The sequence below is a fragment of the Acinonyx jubatus genome, chromosome D4 (assembly GCF_027475565.1).
Source record: "Acinonyx jubatus isolate Ajub_Pintada_27869175 chromosome D4, VMU_Ajub_asm_v1.0, whole genome shotgun sequence".
In the NCBI taxonomy this organism is placed as follows: Eukaryota; Metazoa; Chordata; class Mammalia; order Carnivora; family Felidae; genus Acinonyx; species Acinonyx jubatus.
The window spans coordinates 48,075,726-48,097,669 of record NC_069391.1 but is presented as its reverse complement, the minus strand read 5'-3'; the positions used below and the strand labels follow the sequence as shown (position 1 = coordinate 48,097,669).

Genomic DNA, 21,944 nt, shown 5'->3' with positions numbered 1-21,944 from the left:
CTGCCTGGGGCTTGGTCACAGACTGTGTAATAGCAGAGAGTGGAAGGAAGCTGAAGAAAAAGGACAGGTGCACAATTGCTGGTCGGGGAGAGCAGAGTTCCGATACTAGAGACCGGGTAGCTGGGTGACGCCATTTTCACTGCTCCCGTGCATGCGCATAGGCACCGACAAGCGCCACAACAAACCACCCCAGTAAGGTAAGCAGCGCCATCTAGTGGAGAACGGAGCCATTACACTAATCCCCGCCCAAGTGGGCCAACCTTGCTCTTCAGGAACATGAGTCTCTCTGCCTGCTTAGTTTATGGACTATAAAGAGCTTCATAGTTTGATTCTAGGGGAAAACAAAGTAATTTTAGTCGTATTTCAGTCAGTCTGCTGGTCCATCTATTCAATTTTCTTTTTTTTCTTTTTTCTCTTTTTCATTTATTTTCTTTTTCCTGAATGCAGGAAGAGAAAAAATTCATTTCTATTTTCAGTTTTTATTAAAAATTTTTTCTTTAAATTTTTTTAGTATATTTTTAGTTTTGTGGAATTTTTTTCAAATTCTAATTTACTTCCATCATTTCATTTTATTCTACTTCAGTGTATTCACTTTTTCACATTTTCAAACGATTTCCTTTTTTTTCCTTTCCCCTTTTTCTCTAATCTAATCAAGCGCCTTTCAACACCCAGACCAAAACACACCTAGGATCTAGCATCATTTATTTGTTGTTGTTGTTTTTTGCATGTGTGTTTGTTTTTAATTTTTTAATTTTAATAATTTTTAAATTTTATTATTTTTTACCTCATTAGTTCCTTTTCTCCCTTCAAAATGATGAAATAAATGAATTCACCCCAACAGAAAGAGCAGGAAGAAATGACAGCCAGGGACTTAACCAACACAGATACAAGCAAGATGTGTGAACCAGAATTTAGAATCACGATAATAAGAATACTAGCTGGAGTCGAAAATAGATTAGAATCCCTTTCTGCGAAGATAAAAGAAGCAAAAGGTAGTCCAGATGAAATAAAAAATGCAATAACTGAGCTGCAATCATGGATGGATACCATGGCGGCAAGGATTGATGAGGCAGAACAGAGAATCAGTGATATAGAGGACAAACTTATGGAGAATAATGAAGCAGAAAAAAAAGGGGGGGAGACTGAGGCAAAAGAGCACGATTTAAGAATTAGAGAAATGAGTAACTCATTAAAAAGGAACAAAATCAGAATCATAGGGGTCCCAGAAGAGGAAGAGAGAGATATAGGGTTAGAAGGGTTATGTGAGCAAATCATAGCAGAAAACTTTCCTAATCTGGGGAAAGACACAGGCATCAAAATCCAGGAAGCACAGAGGACTCCCATTAGATTCAACAAAAACCAACCATCAACAAGGCATATCGTAGTCAAATTAACAAAATACTCAGGCAAGGAGAATCATGAAAGCAGCAAGGGAAAAAAGTCCTTAACCTACAAGGGAAGACAGATCAGGTTTGCAGCAGACCTATCCACAGAAACTTGGCAGGCCAGAAAGGAGTGGAAGGATATACTCAATGTGCTGAATCAGAAAAATATGCAAGCAAGAATTCTTTATCCAGCAAGGCTGTCATTCAAAAGAGAAGGAGAGATAAAAAAAATTTCCCAGACAAACAAAAATTAAACAAGTTTGTGACCACTAAACCAGCCATGCAAGAAATTTTAAGGGGGACTCTCTGAGAGGAGAAAAGATGGGAAAAAAAAAACAAATAAATAAAGACCAAAAGCAACAAAGACTAGAAAGGACCAGAGAACACCAGCAGAAACTCCAACTCTACAAGCATCATAATGGCAATAAATTCATATCTTTCAGTACTCACTCTAAACGTCAATGGACTCAATGCTCCAATCAAAGGACATAGGGTACCAGAATGGATAAGAAAACAAGATCCATCTATATGCTGTTTACAAGAGACCCACTTTAGACCTAAAGGCACCTTCAGATTGTAAGTAAGGGGATGGAGAACCATCTATCATGCTAATGGTCAACAAAAGAAAGCTGGAGTAGCCATACTTATATCAGACAATCTAGACTTTAAAATAAAGACTATATCAAGAGATGAATAAGGGCATTATATTATAATCAAGGGGTCTATCCACCAGGAAGACCTAACAATTGTAAATATTTATGTGCCAAATGTGGAAGAACCCAAATATATAAATCAATTAATCACAAACATAAGGAAACTCATTGGGGCACCTGGATGGCTCAGTCAGTTAAGCTTCCGACTTTGGCTCAGGTCATGATCTCATGGTTTGTGAGTTCAGGCCCCACATCAGGCTTTGTGCTGACAGCTCAGCTGTAGGATTATGTGTGTGTCTCTCTCTCAGCCCCTTCCCCACTCGTACTCTGTCCCTGCCTTTCAAAAATGAATAAACGTTAAAAAAATTAAAAAAAAAAGAAACTCATTTATAGTAATACCATAATAGTAGGGGACTTCAACACCCCACTCACAGCAATAGGCAGATCATCTAATCAAAAAGTCAACAAGGAAACAATGGTTTTGAATGATGCACTGGACCAAATGGACTTAACAGACATATTCAGAACATTTCATCCTAAAGCAGCAGAATATACATTCTTTTCCAGTGCACATGGAATGTTCTCCAGAATAGACCACATACTGGGACACGAATCAGCCCTCAACAAGTACAAAAAGATCGAGATCATACATGCATATTTTCAGACCACAACGCTATGAAACTTGAAATCAACCACAAGAAAAAATTTGGAAAGGTAACAAACACATGGAGACTAAAGAACATCCTACTAAAGAATGAATGGGCTAATCAAGAACTTAAAGAGGAAATTAAAAAGTACATGGATGCCAATGAAAATGATAAAACCACAACCCGAAAACTCTGGGATGCAGGAAAGGTGGTCATAAGAGGAAAGTAAATAGCAATCTAGGCCTTCCTAAAAGAAGGAATAAAGATCTCAGATACACAATGTAACCTTACTCCTTAAAGAGCTGGAAAAAGAACAGCAATTAAAACCCCAAACCAGCAGAAGACAGGAAATAATAAAGATTAGAGCAGAAATTAATGCTTTCGAAACCAAACAAACAAACAAACAAAACAGTAGAACAGATCAAGGAAACCAGAATCTTGTTCTTTGAAAGAATTAACAACATTGACAAACCACTAGCCAGTTTGATCAAAAAGAAAAAGGAAAGGACCCAAACAAACAAAATCCAGAATGAAAGAGGAGAGATCACAACCAATACAACAGAAATAAAAACAATAATATGAGAATATTATGAGCAACTATATGCCAATAAGATGGGCAATCTGGAAGAAATGGACAAATTCCTAGAAACATATACACTACCAAAACTGAAACAGGAAGAAATAGAAAATTTGAACAGACCCATAACCAGTAAAGAAATCGAATTAGTAATAAAAAATCTGACAAAAAAAAAAAAAAGAGTCCAGGGCCAGATGGCTTTCCAGGGGAATTCTACCAAACATTTAAGGAAGAGTTAACACCTATTCTCTTGAATCTGTTCCAAAAAATAGAAATGGAAGGAAAACTTCCAAACTCTTTCTATGAAGCCAGCATTACCTTGATTCCAAAACCAGACAGAGACCCCACTAAAAAGGAGAACTACAGACCAAGTTCATCCATGATGAACATGGATGCAAAAATCCTCAACAAGATATTAGCCAACCAGATCCAACAGTACATTAAAAAAATTATTCACTACGACCAAGTGGGATTTATACCTGGGATGCAGGGCTGGTTCAATATCCACAAAACAATCAATGTGATTCATCACTTCAATAAAAGAAAAGAAAAGAAAAGAAAAGAACCATATGATCCTCTCAATAGATGCAGAGAAAGCATTTGACAAAATACAACATCGCTTCTTGATAAAAACCCTCAAGAAAGTAGGGATAGAAAGATCATACCTCGGGATCATAAAAGCCATATATGAACGACCCAATGCTAATATCGTCCTCAATGGGGAAAAACTGAGAGCTTTCCCCCTGAGGTCAGGAACAAGATAAGGATTTCCACTCTCACCACTGTTATTCAACATAGTATTGGAAGTCTTAGCCTCTGCAATCAGACAACACAAAGAAATAAAAGGCATCCGAATCGGTCAGGAGGAGGTCAAACTTTCAGTCTTCACAGATGACATGATACTCTATCATGTGGGGGAAAACCCCACAGATTCCACCAAAAAACTGCTAGAACTGATTCATGAATTTAGCAAAGTTGCAGGATATAAAATCAATGCACAGAAATCGGTTGCATTCCTATACACCAACAATGAAGTGACAGAAAGAGAAATCAAGGAATCGCTCCTATTTACAATTGCACCAAAGCCCATAAAATACCTAGGAATAAATCTAACCAAAGAGGCGAAAAATCTATACACTGAAAACTATAGAAAGCTTATGAAAGAAGTTGAAGAAGACACAAAAAAAATGGGTAAAGATGCCATGCTCCTGCATAAGAAGAACAAATATTGTTAACATGTCGATACTACCTAAAGCAATCTACATATTCAATGCAATCCCTATCAAAATAACACCAGCGTTATTCACAGAGGTAGAACAAACAATCCTAAGATTTATATGGAACCACAAAAGACCCCAAATAGCCAAAGCAATCTTGAAAAAGAAAACCAGAGCAGGAGGCATCACAGTCCCAGACTTCAAACTATACTACAAAGCTGTAATCATCCAGACAGTATGGTACTGGCACAAAAACAGACACTCAGGTCAATGGAGCAGAATAGAGAACCCAGACATGGACCCACAAACGTATGGACAACTAATCCTTGATAAAGCAGGAAAGAATATCCAGTGACATAAAGACAGTCTCTTCAGCAAGTGGTCTGGGAAAACTGGAAGCAACATGCAGAAGAATGAACCTGGACAACTTTCTTACACCATACACAAAAATAAACTCAAAATGAATGAAAGACCTAAATGTAAGACAGGAAGCCATCAAAATCCTTGAGGAGAAAGCAGGCAAAAACCTCTTTGATCTTGGCCGCAGCAACTTCTTACTCAACACATCTCCGGAGGCAAGGGAAACAAAAGGAAAAATGAACTACTGGGACCTCATCAAAATAAAAAACGTCTGCACAGTGAAGGAAACAATCAGCAAAACTAAAAGGCAACCGACAGAATGGGAGAAGATACTTGCAAATACATATCAGATAAAAGGTTAGTATCTAAAATCTATAAAGAACTTATCAACACCCAAAAAACAAATAATCCAGTGAAGAAATGGGCAAAAGACATGAATAGACACTTCTCCAAGGAAGACATCCAGATGGCCAACCGACACATGAAAAAATGTTCCATATCACTCATCATCAGGGAAATACGAATCAACACCACAATGAGACACCACCTTACACCTGTCAGAATGGCTAACATTAACAACTCAGGCAACAATAGATGTTGGCGAGGATGTGGAGAAAGAGGATATCTTTTGCATTGTTGGTGGGAATGTAAGTTGGTGCAGTCACTCTGGAAAACAGTATGGAGGTTCCTCAAAAAACTAAAAATAGAACTACCCTGTGACCCAGCAATTGCATTACTAGGCATTTATCTACGGGATACAGGTGTGCTGTTTCGAAGGGACACATGCACCCCAATATTTACAGCAGCACTATGAACAATAGCCAAAGTATGGAAAGAGTCCAAATGTCCATCGATGGATGATTGGATAAAGAAAATGTGGCATATACACACACACACACACACACACACACACACACACACAATGGAGTATTACTCGGCAATCAAAAAGAATGAAATCTTGCCATTTGCAACTACATAGATGGAACTGGAGGGTATTATGCTAAGCGAAATTAGTCTGTCAGAAAAAGACAAATATCATAGGACTTCACTCATATGAGGACTTTAAGATACAGAACAGATGAACATAAGGGAAGGGAAACAAAAATAATATAAAAACAGGGAGGAGGACAAAACATAAGAGACTCTTAAATATAGAGAATAAACAGAGGGTTCCTGGAAGGGTTGTAGGAGGGGGGTTGGGCTGAACGGGTAAGGGGCACTAAGGAATCTACTCCTGAAATCATTGTTGCACTATATGCAACTAACTTGGTTGTAAATTAAAGAAAAAAAAAGAAAGAAATCTCCTTTAAAGTCACAGTTACCACGACAGCTGGTCATCCTCATATCACTCTCACCTGTCTTTGCAAACTGCAGACCATCCTGCTCTCCTTGCCTCCTTCCAAACAGCAAGACTTTTTTTTCCCTTCTGTGAGTCACTTCAGGTGAGCATCTTCATCCTTAACTCCAAGGAACCCAACACTGAGAGTCAAGAGACACACGCAGGTCATCTCCTTACGGGGGTGGGGGGGGTGGGGGGGGGAGAAGAGACCAGGAATACTTACCCTTGAATATTTTTCTCCCTGGTAGTAGATTTTGAAAATAAAATATTCATTAACAGTACAAGGTAACCCCTGATAAGCGTTAATATGAAAGAGGCTATGTAGGTCAGAGCAAGGAGGGAAGGAGGAGAGCCCATAACCTGAGACATTTCCATGAGGCCCTCAGTTAGATATTTTTCCTGTATTTATCCATGATGAAAACAACTTTCTTAACTACTGCCTTCATTTTTCTCACTACTGAATAGGGCTCAGTCTACTACTAACTTGTTACTGACATTACCCTCTTCCTGATCACCAGAGACCTGATTGACAAATTCAATAGACTCCTCTTGGTTTGAATAACAACAATAATAACTCTCCATTTCATGGGCCAAGTATTGTTTTTTACTGCATACCCTATCTCACTTAATCAATTCAGCAATGCCGCGAGGAAGGTATAATTCTTCCCATTTTGTAGAGGAGAAAACTGAGGCTGCTCAAAAAGGTTCAGTATATTTCCCAAAGTCATACAGTGAATTAGACGGAAGCCAGAATTTAAACACTAGTTTAGGGGCGCCTGGGTGGCTCAGTCGGTTGAGCGTCTAACTTCAGCTTGGGTCATGATCTCACGGTCTGTGGGTTCAAGCCCCACGTCGGGCTCTGTGCTGACAGTTCAGAGTCTGGAGCCTGCTTCAGATTCTGTGTCTCCCTCTCTCTCTGCCCCATCCCCACTCATGCTCTGTCTCTCTCTGTCTTAAAAATAAATAAAACATTAAAAAAAATTTTTTTTAATTTTTTTTTTAACGTTTATTTATTTTTGAGACAGGGAGAGACAGAGCATGAACGGGGGAGGGTCAGAGAGAGAGGGAGACACAGAATCTGAAACAGGCTCCAGGCTCTGAGCTGTCAGCACAGAGCCCGATGCGGGGCTCGAACTCACAGAGTGCGAGATCGTGACCTGAGCCGACGTCGGCCGCTTAACCGACTGAGCCACCCAGGCGCCCCTAAAAAAATTTTTTTAAACACTAGTTTAGACTGAAAAAATCCCATGCCTTTACCCACACTGATATGAGTTTAGGTTGTCTATGCAAGACTTAAAATGTTTTCTTTTAATTTTAATTGTGGTAAAATGCAAAGGCATAAAATTTACCATCTTAGCCATTTTTAAGCTTGTAGTATATTCACAGTGTTGCACAACCAACCTCCTGAACTCTTTTCATCTTGCAAAACTGAAAACTCTATACTCATTAAAAAACAACCTCCCATTCTCCCCTCGCCTAAGCCCCTGGCAACCACCACTCCACTTTCTGTATCTAGGAATGTGACTACTCTAGGTACTGCATATAATTGAAATCATACAGTATTTATCTTTTCTGTGACTGGCTTATTTAATTTAGTATAATGTGTCTGACTTCAGCTCAGATCATGATCTCACGGTTCGTGAGTTCGAGCCCCTGTCAGCCTCTGAGGTGTCAGCACAGCTCAGGTATAATGTATAGTATACTATAATATATATGTATGTATATGTGTGTGTGTGTGTGTGTATATAGTATAGTATACTATATATATACTATACTATATATAGTATATATAATGTATATATGTATATAGTAAACTATAATATATAATGTATAGTATATACAACGTATATATGTATATATGTGTATATATACATAGTAAACTATAACATATTATGTATAGTATATATAATGTATAGTATAATGTCTTAAATGTTCATTCATCTTGTAGCATGTGTCAGATTCCTTTCCTTTTTAAAACTGAATAACATTCCACTGTCTTGATAGACCACATCTTATTTATCCATTTACCTATTAGTGGGCACTTGGGTTGCTTCTATCTTTTGGCTATTGTGAATAGTGCTGCTATGACCATGAGTGTACAAATATCTGAGAATCTGCATTTCACTTCTTTTGAGGGTATACCCAGAAGTGGAATTGCTGGATTTGCTGGATCATATGGCAATTCTATTTTTAATTTTTTAGGGAACCATCATACTTTTTTCAATAGCGACTGTACCATTCTGCCTTCTCACCAACAGTGTATAAGGGTTCCAATTTCTCTATACTCTTGTCAACACTTTTTTTTTTTGTAGTTACCATTCTAACAAGCGTGAAGTAGCATCTCGTTGTGGTTTTGATTTGCATTTGCCTAATGATCAGTGATGTTGAGCATAGTTTCATATCCTTATTGGCCATTTGTGTATCTTCTTTGGAGAAATGTCTCTCCAAAATCCTTTGCCTATTTTAAAATTAGGTTTGGGTTTTGCTGCCATTGTTATGGATGCAAGACTTTTAACACCCTTTTATCCCCTCAAGTTTTGTACTTTGGTTTTTGAGGTAAGTTCCCTGGCAGCTTCTCTGTATTTTTGACCAATTCTTTCTCCTCAGCTCCTGAAATGTAGAGACGTTAGCCAAAGATCAAGAGGCATCTGAATTTCTTTTTTGTTTTTTAACGTTTATTTATTTTTGAGAGAGAGAGAGACAGAGCGAGAACAGAGGAGAGGAAGAGAGAGGGAGAGAGAGAATCTGAAGCAGGCTCCAGGCTCTGAGCTGTGAGCACAGAGACCAACAGGGGCTTGAACTCATTACCTGTGAGATCATGACCTGAGCTGAAGTCAGACGCTTAACTGACTAAGCCACCCAAGTGCCCCTGAATTTCTTTAAATAATTACCACAACAAACTCAGAGATGAGTAATTATTTACTGAGTAACTATAGTGTGCACGTTAGTAAAAAAACGATAGTAACAGGGGCACCTGAGTGGCTCAGTCAGTTAAACATCCGACTCCTGGTTTTGGCTCAGGTCACGATCTCATGAGTTCTGTGCTGATAGCCTGCTTGGGATTCTCTCTCTCCCTCTCTCTCTCTGCCCCTCCCCCACTTGTGCTCGCTCTCTTTCTCTCTCTCTCTCAAAATAAATAAACTTTTTAAACAAATGATAGTAACAATATCTCACTTCTATATGATTCCTATGTGCCTGGCATTTTGTACCCATTACTCATTTAATCTCATAAGTCTCTGTGGTAGGTATTATTATGAATCCCACAATACACTGTGAAAATTAAGCCACGGAAGATTTAGGCAACTTCCCTAAGACCTGCAGTAAACCATGGGAGATGCTACGAAGGGTTCCTCTTTGCAAGAAACCCAAAGGAAAAGACAAGACTAGCACACTAGAGTTAATATGAAATAATGCAGCATTCATAAAAACTAATTACTCTTTCAACACAACTACTCTATATATGGGTTTAATTTTTTACTCTTATTAACCCTCTTTATGATCTCTCCGCACTGCCCTGTAAATGGGATGAGACACTCTGAAAGAAGTCATAATCACTCCTCTAAAGGATCAATTACTCAGCAATCATGTAAAGGTTCCTCTGTGCAAAGTTCTGGACTAGCTGACTTGGGTGAAAGGGTCTAGTATTTCCTTGTCCTTGCGGAACTCACGGTCTTTGGGGAAGACATGAACATGGGAAATGCTTAAAAGAAGAAAAGATCCTCTCTCTAGATGATTTAAAGTGTACAATTCAGTGGTACTCAGTACCTTCACCATGTTGTGCAATCCATTTCCAGAACTTTTTCATCACCCCAAATGGAAACTTCATACACATTAAGCAATTGTCTCTCCTCACACCCTCTTCCTTTTCAGCCCCTGACAACCACAGTCTGCTTTCTGTCCCTATGGATTTATATTTCATATAAATGGAATCATACAATTAGTGATCTTTTGCGTCTGGCTTCTACCACTTTGCATAATGTTTTCGAGGTTCCTTACCATTGCAGCAAGTATATCAGTACAATTTCATTCCTTTTTATGGCCGAACAGTATTCCATGGCATGAATATACTACAGTTTATCCATTCATCCACCAATGGGCTGTTTCCACTTTTTTCTATCATGAATTGTGCTGTTGAGAACATACGTGTGCAAACATTTGCTTGAATATTCATTTTCAATTCTCTTGTGATCCATATCTAGAAGTGAAATTACTGGACCATCTGGTAATTGTATGTTTCACTTTTTGAAGAACCACTAAACTGTTTTCCACAGAACCTGAAACATTTTACATTCTCACCAACAATGTATAAAGGTTATGATGTCTCTGAATTCACCAACACTTGTTATTTTCCATTTTTTTATGATAACCGTCTTAGTAAGTACGAAATGGTATCTCACTGTGGTTCTGATTTGCATTTCTCTAATGACTAATGATACTGAACATCTTTTTATATTATTGTTGACCCTTTTTTAATCTTATTTGAAAAACAATTTCTATTCAAGTCCTTTGTCCATTTTTTATTAAGGTTTTTTGCCTTTTTATTATTCAGTTATAAGAGTTCTTTATATATTCTGCACACTAGACTCTTATTAGATATACAATTTGCAAATATTTTCTTTCATTCTGAAGAATGCCTTTTCACTTTCTTGATAGTGTCCTTTGCTGCACAAGTTTTAATTTGATGAAGTTCAATGTAGGTATGTTTTTCTTTTGTTACTTATGCTTTTAGTGTCTTATCTAAGAAATCATTGGCAAATGTAATGTCATTCAAGATTTAGCTTTTTCTCTAAGAGTTTTGTAGATCTAGCTTTGAAGATATTATTCTTTCCTCATTAATTGGTCCTAATACCCTTGTCAAAGATCAAGTGACCATAGATGTATAGGTTTATTTCCGGATTCTCAATTCTACTCTATTGATCTATATGTCTACCTTTATGCCAGTACACGCTGTTTCCATAACTGTAGTTTATAGTATGTTTTGAAATCAGGAATGTGAGTTTTCCAACTTTGCTTTTATTTTTCAAGATTTTTTCAGCAATTTGAAGTCACTTGCAATTCCATATGAGTGTTAGCATTGGCTTTTCCACTGTCTGTGTTGGGCTACCCCCATTCCCTTTGCATTCGGGAAACTTCCATAGGTTTATTTTGTGAGATCAGGCTTTAGGTTAGGTTTTTATTTTTAAAAAATGTGTGCAAGCACAATCGATTTTTAAAAATTGCTTTTATTTCCCATGACTTAAAAATAAATAATAGTCTAATACACAGCATAACACTAAACAGGTGGTCTGTGAACAATAAATACTTAAATAGTATGAGTAGCACGAATATTTCAAATAATTTAAATAAATAAAAAATACAAAAGATTTTAAGCTATAAGCAAATGAATTGTGCATTTCTCTGTTCTAAACAGCTTACTGCAACTTATAACATTTACTATGATTTTAAATAATCTCACACATTTGCTATTATTCACTTTTCATATGGCATAAAATTAGAGATGAAGATTGCACTCTGAGTCCTAGAAAATAGCCATTTAGTTGGCCAGGTGAACTGTTTTCAGACTCAGCATCCTTTTTATTTCCTGAATGTCCCTGTGAGCTTGTTAATGATGAGCAAGCATCTTCTGATTTCTACCCTGACAACCTCCCAGGCACAGTGGCTGTATTCTTTCTCTTTAAGATAGAGACTGATTCCTTGGAAGTATCTCTTCACAGCCAGTCTGGAGTTCTCACTTCCCAGGGGTAGCTGTTCCATGTTCATTTCCTCCCTCAAACACGTCTCCAGGTCATCCAGCTGTTGGTAAAGTCCAACAAGGAATCTGTCCAGAAGCGTCTCATCCCAAGCCACAAAGGAGTCGCTTTTGCTGAAGAGGTTGAAGATCTGCTGGAGCATCTCATGCACGATAGCTGTCACTTGTGTCTTCTCAAGCTGGTTCCCAGCCACAAGTATCTGAGGAAAGTTGAAGTCAGTCCTGTCCTTCAGACAGGACAGAATGGAGACTCTCTCCATTTGACTCAAAAGTGTGAAGGTTTCTGGATTGCTCGGACGCAGGTCACAGTCCAGAGAGTAGGCAGGGCTGGAGCACAGCATCACCAGAGCCAACAGCACAGAGATTGAGAGAGCCATGAGGCAGCTGGAGGGTGGGATTCTGCAGGACTGCCTGAAGAGGAAGTCTCAGAAAGTTCTAAGAACTTTGGGTGATGAGTGCCTTTTAAATCATGAACATAGAAACTTTCATTTTCTGGGTTTTTCCATTTTTGCCCGGTCTTTTCCTTTTCTACTTTTTTTTTTTTTTACAAAATCAGTAAAAAATGTACATTTATTGACATGAGTGCCTAGATGGGGGACTCCAACCACATGTGCCAGTGCAGTATCTACACAGCATTATAACATATTTTTCATACCACCCAGATTGTTCTTGGGGAGAAAAGCCTAGACAAAGTCAGAAAAGGGAGAAATATTTATGCAAGAAATGATGGTCTTTCTAAGTCAACAAGAAATATAAAAAAGCTATTAAAACAGGAGATTTAAATTTTTCTTACTTTTCTCCTTGTTTACACTTTTCTGCCTTCTTTAAAGCTTTTCAGTTGTATATATGCCTCAAAGATATCACTTGAGTTTCATCTGAAAACTCATGGAAGATACTGTTTGGAAAACAGTATTGCAGATATCATTTGTCAAAATGGCCTGCCAAGCACTTTGCTAGGTGCTCGTTTCCCTAAAAGTTTCAAGTTTGCATTCAAGTGTGTGAGTCTCTTGGTTCTCTACCGAGTACAACCTTTCATAGTAAAAACTTTGCCTTAATCATTGTGTGGTAATTCAGACAGCCTCATATCCTTAGATATTCCCTCGACAAGTGATATCCTATCACGTACTCAGGGCTAATGGGGCTGTAATGGTATTCAAAGCTTATCATGATGGGGCGCCTGGCTAGCTCAGTCAGTAGAGTGTGTGACTCTTGATCTCAGGGTTGTAAGTTGGTGTCCCATGTTGGGTATAGAGATTACTTAAAAACATAAAATCTAGGGAAACCTAGGTGGCTCAGTCGTTTGAGCATCTGACTTCAGCTCAGGTCATGATCTCATGGTTCCTGAGTTCAGTTCCAGCCCTGCATCTAGCTCCCTGCTGTTCCCACAAAGTCCACTTGGATCCTCTGTCCCTCTAGCTCTCTGCCCCTGCCCCACTTGCACGCGCTCTCTCTCAAAAATAAGTAAACATTAAAAAAATAAAAATTAAAAAAATAAAATCTAGGGGCGCCTGGGTGGCTCAGTCAGTTAAGTGTCTGACTTCGGCTCAGGTCATGATCTCACGGTTTGTGAGTTCGAGCCCCACATTGGGCTCTGTGCTGACAGCTCGGAGCCTGGAGCCTGCTTCGGATTCTGTGTCTCCCTCTCTCTCTGCCCCTCCCCCATTTGTGCTCTATCAAAAATAAATAAGTGTAAAAAAAATTTTTTTTTAATCTAAAAGAAACCCAACAAAGCATATCATGATATCTGTTCATTGAATCTGTAATATATAGATTATTTTTAATAATATTAATGGCAGCAGTATTAATTCCAATTATATGTAGGTTCTCAGCAAAGTGTTTTGCAAACATTATTTCATTTTATCTTCACAACTTTCCTAAGAGGGAATTACTGTAATTATTAGCATTTTGCAGATAAGGAAACCAAAAACTCAGAGAAGTTACTTAACTTGCTAAAAGACACAATTTGCTACATGAGTGGTACTTCGCTGCTGCACTGTTCTGCCTCCACATTACTCCTTAACTTTAAGCATTCTCTTTTGGCTACATTCTCTATGCTTGTGATTAAGTAATCAATTTAACTATTTGTTTACCATCTGACTGCCCTGATAGACTATAACCTCCCTGAGGGCAGTAATGTGTATCTTGAGTGTCACAGAGGAGGCACACAGAGAGTTTTCTGTCCCATAACAAATACAAAAAGGACTACATGTTCCAAATACGAGTAGGCCTTAAATTTGTGGGCTGTGTCAGAAAACAACAGTCTTCCGAAAACAGAGATAGTAAGAATAACTTTTATTCTGCAATATTGTTTTCTAAACAAAATCTCCCGTGAGTTTAAGACCAACTAAAGTGAGATGCATCTTAAATGGATTCTTTTTTTTTTACCTTTTTATTTTATTGTATTATTATTTTTTTTCAATATATGAAATTTATTGTCAAATTGGTTTCCATACAACACCCAGTGCTCCTCCCAAAAGGTGCCCTCCTCAATACCCATCACCCACCCTCCCCTCCCTCCCACCCCCCATCAACCCTCAGTTTGTTCTCAGTTTTTAACAGTCTCTTATGCTTTGGCTCTCTCCCACTCTAACCTCTTTTTTTTTTTTTTCCTTCCCCTCCCCCATGGGTTTCTGTTAAGTTTCTCAGGATCCACATAAGAGTGAAACCATATGGTATCTGTCTTTCTCTGTATGGCTTATTTCACTTAGCATCACACTCTCCAGTTCCATCCACGTTGCTACAAAGGGCCATATTTCGTTCTTTCTCATTGCCATGTAGTACTCCATTGTGTATATAAACCACAATTTCTTTATCCATTCATCAGTTGATGGACTTAAATGGATTCTTTAATCTGGATGATTTCTGAAAATACGTCAGATGGGAGCAGGGAGTTTCAAAGATCCAGTAGAGATCAACAAAACACACCATTTGAAAGACAAGACTGGAATCTAGCAAGTGAAAAGAAAGCTGTATCCTCTTCAAGGGTATTGCAGTGTCTCTGGAATAAGCGAATGGTGCTTTTTGGTGACTAAGAATGGCAGCTGGAGAGAAAAAACTTGCTAAGTATTAATCTAAGATAGGAAGATAGGAAGAAGATCAGAGAAGGCCCCATCTAGTGGCTAGGAGAGTGGACTCTGGGGCCAGACTGCCTGGATTCCTATCATAGTTCCAGCCTGTGTGTGTGTGACCTTGGGCTTCTTGTTTTTCTCCTCTGTCATATGGAAATAATAATCATATCGATTTCACTGGGTTGCTGTGAAGGTGGGATGATGTCATGTACCTGTAACAATGCCTGGGCAAAATAAGTACTCAACAGCCGTCAGCCGTTATCACAACGGAGAAAACTAACCCATCCAACTATGGGAACTGGATGCAAGTTTTCCCTGAAGTGATCGGCTTCTCTTCCTTCTCAGCTCACTAATAAACACTTTTATTTCTAATGTCATCTCTTCTGTGTTCATCTAGCAGGTGTTCACATGACAGGGAGTGCCCTGTCCCAGTCACTAACATCTATCAGCTTCCAGGTAATAACTGACCTCTCACACATTAATAAAATGGCTGTCTGATCTATAACCCAGTCTCTTGAGGGTGAGTTGGTACAACTAAATCCTTGGAATCTGATCACCTCTGTCGATAGAGAAAAATGTAGATAGGTGATAGACAGATAGATAGATAGAGGGATAGACAGATTTGCGGATTCAGCAAAGCCGAAAACTAGCCCTTTAGGTAACCGCCCACCTTAAAAAAAGTCAGCTGTCCTCCTTGAGGACCTTTCTGCAGGGAAACAATCTCACACAGACTTGTTTGAAACCTGCCATTCTATAGAGCTCTTAATCCCTTGCAGAGGTTTAGTGACATTTTGTCATTTGGACAGAGAAGATGTCACTTTTTTTTCCCTTTCATTTTCAGCATTTACTTTCCATTTGTCTTTTGTGCATTACGTTTTTATGACTGCTTCCTTTTACTCTCTAGGAATGTTAAGAGAGAGAGGGAAGTTCTGATGTTTTGAAAATCATAGAGGAAATGTCATCTCTTCTTTTCTCTTACATTTTCCCTTCCTTGTTTCCCAACAAACCTCAGAGTGGAAATAGAAAAGCACTAGGACAGCTTTCATAAAGAGAAAAGACAAATACAAATGAAAGGCAACGATTTTATAATTATGCCAAAATAGCAAAGAACAACAAGGACTGTTTAACCATGACTCCTCCAGAGCTAAGACAATGGTCTGGGCTAACACAAAGAGGCCTGCCACAAAGCAGCAAACACACTTTCTAACAACTTGAACACCTCTAAGGTAGCAATGGTTACTCTTTACTCTTGTGGGCAAGACTGGAGGTTTAATCATGTTAGTATAGCTTGAGCTTACGGTAATAATTGGCACAGAAGAAATGCTCAGTAGTCTTCTCAGTGAAGCAGAGTAAATAACACCAAATTTGACAAACTACGTATTTTGCAGCACAGAATAGGGTGACATCCATGCATATGCAAATCAGGTTATCTTTCACACCTGACCAATACTTCTAAGAGGGCCATCTGGAGGAGAGGGGAGAAAGAAGATTTTAAAAGAAAGCCTTAGTAAAGCTTCCTTAGAAGTTGTTCTTAACATCAGGAAGAAAGATCCAGATAGCTCTATCATTAGTTCAAAGTTGGTTTTTATTACGATAATAAACATTCCATTGACTTAGAACTTCTACTTTTTTAGTGAATAAGTTTTTCTTCAATTGTAACAATACAGAAAGAGTTGAAACTGATGTCAACTTCAGACCCTTCAAAAGAAAGGAAAGCCCAAAATGGAGAAGAACAAAATTCTGTGGGAAATTTAGAAAATGAAAACTCTTATGCTCAATATTTAAGAGACACATAGATGGAGGATTTTCAGAGAAGCTGGACAAAAGCTCATCATCTCCCATCTCAACCAGAAGGACGTCTTGAAACTTACCAATGGCTTTTTCAATTTCTTTACTGATGGCACTAGTGTTGATCTTGTCCCACCCTCTGACCTCCATTAGCTGTGACCTGCCTCAGAGCTTTGACTTGGGAAAGCAGGAGAGCTTCACAGCTCTCAACCAAGTGGTGAGGATCTCTCTTTCCCGTCTGAAGTACAGGACTGACTTCAAATTCCCCCGGGGAGCAGCTGGAGGGCGGGGAGTTCCGGAAGGCCCAGGCCGCCGCTGTCCTGCGGGAGCTGCTCCAGCAGACCTTCAACCTGTTGCACACGGAGCGCTCCTCGGCGGCCTGGAGCCCCGCGCCGCTGCACGGACTCCGCTCTGGCCTCCACCGGCAGCTGGAAGCCCTGGACGCCTGCTTGCTGCAGGCCACGGGCGAGGGAGAGCGCGCCCCGGGGATGCACGGCCCTGCCCTGGCCATCAAGAGGTACTTCCAGGACATCCACGTCTACCTGGAGGACGAGGGATACAGTGACTGCGCCTGGGAAATTGTCAGGCTGGAAATCAGGAGTCGCTTTCTCTTCATTTACAAGCTCGTAAGAAGACTCGGGAATTAACAGGAACCTAGTTTTCAGTGACTAATGTCCTAGCTCAGACTTTTAATTGTTCATTTATTTCCAAAACTGTTATTTTTTGCTTCAGTTATAAAATAATTCGAATCATAGTTGGTGTATTTTTATCAGTAATGTTAAGCACGTCTATGCCCAGCTAGTTTCAGAATTGGAGAAAATGTAACTGGTGCCCTGGGGCTGAACCTCATTTTATAAAATGTTTATGTATATATTTACTTATATTAATTTATTATTCACTTTTATGGAATTTGCACTCGTATGTTCTATTTTTATATAGAAGTACTTTTACATTTTCATCTTCAATAAAAATGTGAGGTTTTTTTACTTATTAAGTTTAAGACATTTCTTTCCTCTTTTTTTTAATTTCTCTGAGGTTCTAATTCTGCACACTAAACATAAAAATATGTGGTGCACTTCATTCATTCATTTATTGGCCTTGGGGATAGAGTCTTGATTATGGGTATGTAGTGTCTGTCCTTCTGGAACTTACATTAGAGCGAAGGACATAGCCATTAAAGAAGTAGTTGTGAGGCACCTGGGTGGCTCAGTCGGTTAAGCACCCGACTTCGGCTCAGGTCATAATCTCATGGTTTGTGAGTTCAAGCCCCACATCAGGCTCTGTGCTGATAGCTTGGAGCCTGGAGCCTGCTTCGGATTCTGTGTCTCCCTCTCTCTCTGCCCCTCCCCTGCTCATGTTCTGTCACCTCTCAAAAATAAATAAATGTTAAAAAAAATTAAAAATAAATAAAGAAGTAGTTGTAATGTAATTAGGTATTTACATTTGGGATCTGGGCTACACAGAAAGAAAAGATGTTCTGGCAGTGAGTTTCATGGGTAGCTCACTTATACTACCTTCAGTTTTCCTCAGGGAAGTAATATGAAGTATGAGGCTGGAAAGATGAGCAGGTGTTTGGTAAGTATCACATGGAGGGCAAAATATCACAGGGAAGTTAAAGGAGCTGCATAGGGAGGGAGTGGCCCTGTAGCAGGAAAGGGGCTGGTACTTCAGAAAGAGCGCAAAACACCAGAGTAGTTGGACTGTACCAACAGATGGAAAGTATGGCTTGTCATGACGCTGGAGAAATGAAAAGAAGTCCAACAATAGACTATGTTAAAGATGTTAGACTTTATCTTAGGAACCAAGGAAAGTGACTTCAGGATTTAAAGCAAGAGAGTAACCTGACCAGAGCAGGTGCAAGGAAATTCATTAGACTTGCAGTTCTCAAAGTGTGGTCTGTGGCCTGGGAAACCTGGGTGGCTCACTCGGTTACGCGTCCGACTTGGGCTCAGGTCGTGATCTCACGGTTTGTGAGTTCGAGCCCCACATCAGGCTCTGTGCTGACAGCTCAGATCCTGGAGCCTGCTTCAGACCCTGCGTCTCCTTCTCTGTCTACCCCTCCCCAGCTCACACTCTGCCTCTCTCTCTCTCTCAAAAAGAAATAAACATTAAAAAAAATTTTTTAAAGTGTGGCCTGTGGGCCCCTAGAGGTCCCCAAGATACTTTAAGGGGATCCAGGAAATCAAAAATACTTTGGTAATAACATCATTATTTGCTTTGTTTACCGCATTAATAATTTGCACTAATGGTGTAACACCAACAGTGAATAAAACTGCTAATGCCCAAGTGTCAATCAAGGCAGTGTCACCAAAATGTACCAGTAATTATTATATTTTTCACTGTAATATACTTGGAGCAACAAATAAAGCCAGTTTCACTTAATGTCCTTGATGGAATAAAAATATTATTAATTTTATTAATAATTAATAATAATAATTATTAAATCTTGACTTGTGAGTACACATCTTTTGAATATTCTCTGTGATAGTCTTTTAATATTCTGAGTGACAAGCACTTCTGCTGCATGCAAGATGATCGTTTTGAGGAAAACCATTTATATGATTGTTAGAGTTGTGAGCTAAACTAGCCACTCTTCGCAGAATCCGTTTTCACTTGAAAGAATGACAGACAGACAAAGCATGGTTACTCAGACTCAGGCATTTGACAAACACTTTCTCAAGATACTTACAAAGTGAATTTGTTACTTAAAGAAAAACATTAGTTTCCAATGATAACATTTGAGCTTTCAATAGAAAATTAAAATTGGGGGGGGCAGCTGGGTGGCTCAGTCGGATGAACATCTGGCTCTGGATTTTGGCTTGGGTCATGATCTCATGGTTTGTGACTTCAAGCACCATGTCTGGCTCTGTGCTGACAACGTGCAGCCTACTTGGGATTCTCTCTCTCTCTCTCTCTCTCTCTCTCAAAATAAATAAGTAAACTTAAAAAAAAAAGAAAATTAAAATTTTGGAAAACCTATCACTGCAAACTTGACAACTTTTCAATACTTAAAAGACTTTTGTGATGACAACAATGGTGATATTAACAAATAAATTACTTGGTTATAATAATTGAAATATATATAGATTTGTAATGTCAGAATATCTTAGTCAACAGATATTTTCATTTGGAAAATGAAAATGATGCATATATTACAAAATTATGCCTGGGTGAAAGAGATCTATTCAAAGAGCAAGTCAGATTGATGGGTTTTTTGTAACAGGCTTTTTAAACTTTATTGTTTTAGTTTTAGACTCCACATTGCAACTAATCCTTAAGAAACTACCACTTAACAAGCTCTGGTGTGATAAATAACACATTATATAAATATATTTTCTAGTATAAAATTGTCTCTATATTTCCATGATATTCTTCTTAATCATGATGAATTAGATTATTAATGTGATGTCACATTGGACAGCATATAGAATTGGGAAAATACTGGTTGGCTCTGAATCATAGTTCTGCTGCTTAATAGCTTCTATTATCTGCTGCTCTTGCACACAGTAGGTGCTCAATAAATATTATTATCTAAGGTTATGCAGTAGAGAATAAGGTATTGTTTATTGTTTAAGAGCTTGACAGCGTTGTTGAGAAGATAAAAATACTTCCTGTAATGTGTTTAGCTCTGTCCCTGATGCAGAGAGTGAACATTCAATAAATGCTAGCTCGTATTCTTTATACAGTGTGTTAATGTTATTTAGAATTTTTTTTTGACTTTAATATGTGAGGTGGGTCTGTTTTCAATTCATATGTTTGTTTAGGCTGTGAGTTGACCTCAGTGGGTAATTTTTTTTTTTTTTTTTTTTTTTTGAGACAGAGAGACAGACAAAGCGTGAGCAGGGGAGGGGCAGAGAGAGTGGGAGACAGAATGTGAAGCAGATCCAGGCTCTGAGCTGTCAGCACAGAGCCCAATGCAGGGCTTGAACTCACAAACCGTGAGATCATGACTTGAGCCAAAGGCGTATGCTTAACCGTCTGAGCCACCCAGGTGTCCTTCTTTGTAGTTTAATATATGATGATTTTTGTGAATGATTTATAAGTATTTGAAAGAAGTTATAGTGCTCGAGAGTCTTAACCAATAATTTACTTTTAAATCTTCTTGTCCTTATTATTTTTCTACATTATTTTATAGACAACGTGCTAACATTTCAATGCGACCATCATGTTTCTGTTCACATTTGTATATACTGCTAAAAACTTTTGCTTAATGTTTTATATTATTTGAATTTTAGCTCCATAGCTTTTTAATTATAGATTCTATTTGTTTCCTAGGTATAGTGATCTTCTTTCTCAAATTTAATTCATTCAATTCTCATGGAGATCAATATTGATATTAATCATTATTAATATCTCATTCGTATTAATATTGCCGCCTCTAAATACTTTCCTCCATTGTGTTTTCTTGCTCCGTCTTTGCCCATCTTTTCTTATAATACTGTTTTGGTACCAAACATGTAGTATAACTTGATTTTAGGCTTTTCCCCCTATGCAAACTAATAATGAGCTTGGTGCTTTAAACCAATCAATGATTTTTTTTTTTCTTTTAAAAAGGAAGTTTAAGCAGTTTATACTTCTAATCTTGACCATTATGTATTTGGTTCTCAAATGTATTGACTTATGCCTTATTTTTCATGTGACTTTTATTTTTTTGAAACTTGTCATACTCCTCCAGCTCCCCAATTGTTATTAAGGACAATATTATTTTTCAAAACAATTTAAAATGTCCCTTAATTTTTGAGTGAAACATTGCACAATGCTTTAAATATAATTTTTTAAATTTTAATTTAAGATTAATTTTAACTGCTTTTATTATTTACTCCCAGTTCTTACAGGGACTATTGCTTTTAGTCATAATAATTGCACATAAGAGACATCATATAAATATATATGCATGGGAATTCATGCTTATACATAAACAGATAAGAAGGTCTAAAAAGTTAGTGAATGGAAACTTACTTCTTGTTTTAGAAAACAAAAATATTTAATTTTGAATGCTCTGAGGATGGTATTAACTTGGATGTAGTTTGTGAAATAAACACCTGTATTCTAAATGTAACCACTGGAAGTTCTTAGGGTCATGTGGTCAATGAGGTGGTAATCAGCTTGCATTAAACATTTTAAGATGAAGCATATGACTGAAGGTCAATGACTTTGATAT

The 21,944-nt window shown here is 38.2% G+C and overlaps 1 protein-coding gene across 1 annotated transcript; it reads right to left on the bottom strand.

Moving 5' to 3' along the window:
- Positions 1-11,736: 11,736 nt before the first annotated feature.
- On the bottom strand, positions 11,737-12,445 carry LOC106971043 (interferon alpha-2-like). The gene has a single exon (XM_015067807.2). It carries the CDS (start codon positions 12,302-12,304, stop codon positions 11,753-11,755), a length of 552 nt encoding a protein of 183 aa, XP_014923293.1. The 5' UTR covers positions 12,305-12,445; the 3' UTR covers positions 11,737-11,752.
- Between the last annotated feature and the right edge of the window lie 9,499 nt (positions 12,446-21,944).